At 44.4% G+C, this 6,759-nt stretch overlaps 1 protein-coding gene across 1 annotated transcript; it reads left to right on the forward strand.

Annotated features, from left to right (window-relative positions):
- Positions 1-1,765: 1,765 nt before the first annotated feature.
- Positions 1,766-4,284, forward strand: LOC308146706 (keratocan; the record flags this gene model as incomplete). The annotated part of the gene is made up of 5 exons (XM_080518609.1): positions 1,766-1,796; positions 1,908-2,141; positions 2,400-2,538; positions 3,073-3,111; positions 3,192-4,284. 5 exons carry the CDS (start codon positions 1,766-1,768, stop codon positions 4,282-4,284), a joined length of 1,536 nt encoding a protein of 511 aa, XP_080374735.1.
- Between the last annotated feature and the right edge of the window lie 2,475 nt (positions 4,285-6,759).

A 6,759-nucleotide genomic window follows, 5' to 3' on the forward strand; every position in this document is an offset into this window, starting at 1 on the left:
TGAGCTGAAGGGTCACGCAGTGCTCAGGATCCACTCAGGTTTCATCCCAGATAGACGACTTATTGTAGTAAATGAATTATTTGTAACATTTCAATGACCTAGGATGAATAAAAGTGTATTTTTACACATAAAGACACAGGGGTAAGAGAAAAATAAAGGACTGTGGACTAAAAACATTGACAAATAAGTGAAATATTTGTAACATTTCAGTGAACGGTAATGTATTTTTAACAATAAGTCATCTAAATGTTTTTAGTCAATCAGGACCCGGCTTTTTTTTTTTTTTTGTACTTCTACCACTGCGATTTTAAACTGTCTTTATGAGTAAAAATACATTACTATTCATCACAGGTCCCTGAAATGTTACAAATGATTCACTTAACATGCTTTTTATGCGATTTTAAACTAAATGCATCTAAATGGGAATCGTCTATCTGGGAATCGTCTATCTGGGAGGAAAACACTGTCGTCTAACTGGGATGACAGCGTCCAGTATAACCACCTGGATGCTAATGGCTCCCTTTGGTGGGGCAAACAGCCGTCACTATAAAGGCCACCCGTCACCTCTGACCCCCTGTTCAGAAAGTCCCCCGGCTTTCCCACAATTGATCTCTGGGATTCCTCTGGCGTCGAGTGTATGTGTGAGATTTCTCTCCCAGATAAAGGTATTCCGGGAGCCATTACCCACAGAGTGTGTGTGAAAACCCTCCACGCAGAAGGAAAGCCACTGAATTTGGATTATTAAAGCAGCTCTGCTTGTTGTGGCTGCAGTCTGGTTCAAAGGTTAGGACCTGGATTATTTTTTTGGGGGGTGTGGGGAGGGGAGGGGAGGGGGGGGGATTGTTCGACTCGGAGAGTTTTGACCGTGATCCCGTTCAAGAAGAGGCGAGGAAAAAGGTCAACAGAGCAACTGGCGTTAAGACGGAGAGCCCACGCTCAGGGAAGGTGAGTGGTTCTCGACAATCACAGCCACTTTTGTCTCTTCACCCCATTTTCTATTTCCCTTTTCATTTTTATATTAATTTAAGACCCACAAAACTTTGTTTTGTGACTTTTCTCTATGTAAATAATAATAAGAATAAGAATAAGAATAATAAAACTGTTGTTTATTATACAAAAAGTATTTGTTTTTGTTTTTTTTCAAAAAACTAATCGCATTCTGAAGCCTGTTGACAAACTGATATTAGAAAGGGACCAAATACATGAATATTCACCATAGTCTCTAAAAGTAAAGAAATGTTTAGTTAAGTGCATTTATTTATTTATTTTATCTGAATCATTGATAATTGTAGAGCCGATAACATTTTCTTGTGAACCTAATAACGGCTTGTTTAATTAAAGAAAATATTTTTGTGAACTTGTAATGCAAATTATTAAACAATATTTTGTGATAAAATTTTTTATTGTTTGTTACACGAGAGAATTTCACAGAATAAATCCAGTCAGTTACGAAAAAATATTGCAATAAAAAAAATTTGAAAAATGTAGAAAGTGCTATTTTACATTTACAAGATGAGTTATGACAATAAGTACAATCAGCTTGAATTATTTACTTTAAAATTACTATTTGGTAAAGCCATCGTTTTATGCAAACGATGTCAATCCATATTTTCTGTAGCAATTTTCACGATATTTACAGTCATTGTAATAGAAAATCATTAAAGTGTCAACACTGTTTACTTTACATATAAATTCACTTTTTCTAATAACCTCTTTATTTCCTTCAGATAAAATGGAACTGCTTACAGTCCTACTTGTACTACTCATGTCAGGACGTTCCTACGCATTGAACCCCAGTAAGTACCCGACCTTTTAGTTTTACTGATCCTGCAAAGACGCCAAACGCTCCCAATGACGATTATTAAAGGCTGTGTGGTTTACTGGCGAACTGTCTGCGTTATCCACAGGACTGACCTTCACACTGAACGCTGAACTGCACAAGGACCAAACCCCCAAACATCTGAAATCTGCATTTGTAGCAGTAAAGGTGGGAGAAAATGGGGTAGAAAACATCAGTGCTGAATCCACCGAGAGGCAGAACGCAGAGCAGGAAGAGGGGAGTGAAGGAACCGCGCCAAACCCGCTGGGGAAAGCTGTCAAGAATGAAAAGATCGAGGAGGAGGAAAGAGGAGGAGAAGCGGGTCAGTCTGAGCAAGAAGAAATAACGGGAAGACGAGCAGCAGGGATTCATGGGAGGAAAGGAGGCGCCAAAAAACGTCCGGAACGGAAAAAGCGGAGAAAAGCAGCAAACGTAAACCGCGAGGAACCGAGACAGAGGGGAGGTCACATCATCATGTCATCAACTCCTGCCATATTTCAAATTATCACACAGCCTCAAGGTCCTCCTCTGCCTCCTCCTCATAATGGCTCCCTTTCACCTCCTTCCACACCGACGCAAGCTCCTCCCCCCACCTCTCACCTTCCCACTCTTTACCCCCGGGTCAGCGTCTACGTTTCCCCTCCCTCGGTCAACACGCCCGGTCCCACGTCGTCCAGTCACACCCCGAGCTTTACGCTGAACCGCAGAGTCAAAGTAAAGTCGGACTTTGCTTTAGAAGATATCAAGAATACAAGCTTGAAATTAGCCCCGGGGGAGTTTGAAGCACCGACAGGACAGACGACGAGAAAAATAAATCCTGGCAATCGGCAAAACACGGCAGGAAATGTCTCCACGCCACAAGCGACGACGCCAAAACCGAGAGGGGCTACATTTACAGTCACAGATTTAATAACGGAGGAATTGAATCCTTTTTCTAAATCAAATGAAAGTGTATCTGCTGAACTGGCACGTAGACTAAACACGACTCGGCCCAAGAACATCCAACCGACGGAACACGACGCCAGAGTTCCAGTTAAACAAAGCAAGGCGTCTATTCGTCGGCCCCATGCGTCCAAGACCGTCGCCAATATTTACCAGACGACGGCAAAGACGCCTCCGACGAGGCCGACGGATAGAGTAAACAGAAACAGGGCGACGAAGACGCCCAAAGACAAAGAGGACACGGGAAACAAAACCCAAACAATCCTGTCAAACATGAAGGACTTCAACTTGCTGATGTCTCTCCCTTTCAGGGACGACTACTGTCCCCCCGCCTGTGTCTGCTACGATGGGTGAGATAAGACAGCATATAAAACACATGCAAATGAAAGAACTGAAAGTATTTACAATAATCTCGTCTCTTGTCTTGCAGCGTGGTCCAGTGCTCCAACAAAAGCGTGGGAAAAGTTCCTCACGGGATTTCTTACGGCACTCGGCAAATCCTCCTGATGAATAACTACATAAAAGGATTCCAGCCGGATTTGTTCGCCAAATACAATTCTCTGGAAGTGCTTGTGTTGAGCGACAACTGGCTCACGGACGGCGCCATAAAAGGCGCTTTCAGTGCGATCCCGGCTCTGAGGCGCCTCTACCTGGACGGGAATCGTCTGAAAAGCGTCCCCGCCGACCTCCCGGTCTCTCTGGAGGAGCTTCGTTTGGACAACAACTACCTGACGGCGATATCCGCGGCCGCTTGGTCGCGTTGCCCCGGCCTCTTTGTCTTGAGGCTCGGCAACAACAACCTCGGCCACGGGCCCGATTCGTTCCCCGACGCGGCGCTGTCCCCACTGAGGAACCTGTACAGCCTGAGCTTGGATCACAACCAGCTGACCGCCGTACCGCTGGGGTTACCGCCACCGATCAGGGAGCTCTACCTGAAAGGGAACCTCATCGAGCGGGTCGGCGAGGACGCCTTCCGTCACACACCGGCGCTGGAGGTGTTGGATCTGAGCGCAAACAGACTGACAAACGCCGGACTCGGGACTTGTCTCAACGCGACGCGCCTGGAGAGCCTCAGCCTGGAGGGGAACCGGCTGGAGCACGTACCGAGACGCCTGCCGCCGTCGCTCACCTCCCTCAACCTGGAGGGCAACGTCATCTCCTCCGTAAAGAAGGTGGATTTCAGCAGGCTGAAGAAGCTGGAGCTCCTGGGACTGGCGGGGAATAGGATTTTCGGGGTGGCGCCGGGGGCGTTCAGGGAACTCCCGTCCTTGCACCGGCTGGACCTGTGCCACAACGCCTTGCAGCAGGTGCCCCGGCAGTTGCCCCGGGGGCTGCGCGCCGTCGCGCTCACCGACAACAAGATACGGTCGGTGCCTCACGACGCGTTCTGCTGGGGGAATAAGAGCCGGAGTCTCAGGGGGTTTGTGGAAGTGCACCTGGAGCACAACCTGATCGACGTGGGGAAGATGGACGCGCGGGCTTTTTGGTGCTTACAGGGATTCCAGCTGGTCCACTCCGACTGACGAACCACGACGGGAGAACCTCGTCCGACTCACTCAAAGCCACAATGTGAAAACGTGTGTATTTATTGTACTGAATAAATCCATTCACGGTGGTGAATATTGCGACAACTGCCAGAAACAGATGGTGAAACTGAAGAATGTTTATTGTGTGAGAACCTCCAAGTGTGTTTGGATTTGAACGAAGGAATGAACAGTTTAGCAAAATGTTATTTATTGACCATTCTAAGAGCAATTCTCATGAAGCACAGCAGCTTCCTGGCTTCAATACGCTGCAGGATGTCTCGTATTATATAGGTACATTTATTATTTATATTCAGACCACGTCTCCAAGAACTCAACCCTCAACAAGTAAACTAATTTATTTGGCTTTAAATATTGATATGAATGTGAAGAGGGATGTATAGGTAGTTTGTTACCGTTTATATTTAAGTGAGGATTTAATATCATTTCACAGGATAGAACGCTAGAACAATATTTAATATGAAAACATCTGAGATTGTTCATTTCCAGCATGTTTCAGGGGGAATAATTCTCTTAATTCCACAGTTAAACGAATAACTCTTGTTGTGAGTCTGTACAGAAAATGTGTTTTGTTGCAACTGAATCTTTTCATTGTGGGATGAATAAACGTGTGGGACGCTCTGATGGAAGAAGACATATGATGGGTTAGTTTTTCTCTTGTTTTAAGTAAATAACAGGATGCAGTGTTTAACACCGTCACCACGTTGCAATAAGGTTTGATTCTGGGTTTTGATCCGGCACCTTGGTAGCATAACTCTTAACACCAGCGTTTGGGTCCATTACTGCCCTCTAGTGTAGCTTCAGTAAAAAATTTTATAAAATAAATAAGCATCTGATCTTTTTCATGTGTTTGTGGCTTTAAATGGCTAAAATGTTATAACTTGACAGTATATAACCAACTATTAGACTGAGGATTCAATTCCCTCATCAAAACACAAGAGTTTCCTTTTGAATGTAAAATAAAAACCAGAAAAAGAACCTGGATTTCAAAAAGCATCCAGTTGTTTTGTGTAGATGTCCAGTGTTTCACCCACGGACACAGTCAACCAACTGAGCCATCGCCGCCCAGATAAAGCGAGTATAATAAATAAGCCTCCCAATATCATCTTAAATGTTTCAGACGATATGTTGTTTTAACAAAGGCTCATGAGAAGAATATTGATCTTTGAGTTCATCCAATAAAAAGCTGAATCAAGGATTATCAGGTAAACTCAGACATACAGAGATATAAAATTTTCCAAAACAAAAAAAAAACATGTTGAATTCACAGAATAATAAACAATCCCTCTCTTCCATCCTTTGTTAGACCTCAGGAGAACCGTTTCCCATTCCAGACACAAAAGGATGTTATTCAGATATTTCCTGCCTATATTTACCAAACTGAAATCTGAAGAGAGACTTGGTCTCTGTGGTCCCGGGGTTTCAGCAAAAAAAACAACCCAAAAAGAACACCAAAGTATGTTAATCCCAGAAATATTCGCCCAATCTTCAAAGCAAGTTAAAACCCTCCCTGATCCTGGTGGAGCAGTAATCCCCGTATGGAGGAACTTTAGTGAAAAGGGGAAATAATCAGGCAGATTAACTGTAAAGCAACAGTTTTCACTTTACTTGAATACGATATTACCTTCGTCTGGAGCGGAAAATCACAGGATGGAAGTGAACGGTGACAGTTTGGGGCGAACAATAATTTAACTAAGACTCTTCAGTATGTACTAAGACACGTTCAGTATGATGAACGTGTGTGTGTTCAACAGCATTTTATAAAAGAAAACGCTAATAGGAAAAACAGCCAGTAGATGGCGATAATGTATTGGAGAAATAGTTTTCAGGAGGGTCGCTGTGTGCAGAAAGTATTTAAATTTGGCTCATTTGCACTTGTCAAATAAAATAAAACAAAAAACTGTGGCACGTTGAATGCATACGTCTCATCTTCTGTGTGTGTGTGTGTGTGTGTGGGGGGGGGGGGGGGGGGGGGGTATATTTACTGGACACAGATATGTAAACATATCAACATGTTAGACAGAACATAAGAACAAACTTCACATGTTTAGGGGCGACCACTGGAATCATGGTGAAGCTTTGGACTCGACTGCAAGCCTGGAAAGAAAATAATAGATATAAAAGAGGTTGTTTTTTTTCCAGTCTAAGTGAAGAAGAAGAAAAAAAAAAGGCATTAGCCGACGTGGAGGTGCAGAGCATTTTTCCCCTCTTTTCCTTTGCTTTAATAAATTCACTCCGCAACGTGGCACTGCACCCATAAGGGCCTGGGAAAGGAGCGAAGGAGGAGGGGGCAAGAGAGGGAGGAGAGAGAGGGAGAGAGGGAGAGAGAGAGAGGGAGAGGGGGGGAGGCTTGAAAGATGGATCCAGGCTCCACTGGCTCAGCACGTGTCCAGAAGGGAAGAGCTGCTGCTGGGGCCGGGAGCTCTCCAGCACCTCCCTACGGTCCAGCAGGAC

Source organism: Blennius ocellaris (genome assembly GCF_963422515.1).
Source record: "Blennius ocellaris genome assembly, chromosome: 22".
NCBI lineage: Eukaryota > Metazoa > Chordata > Actinopteri > Blenniiformes > Blenniidae > Blennius > Blennius ocellaris.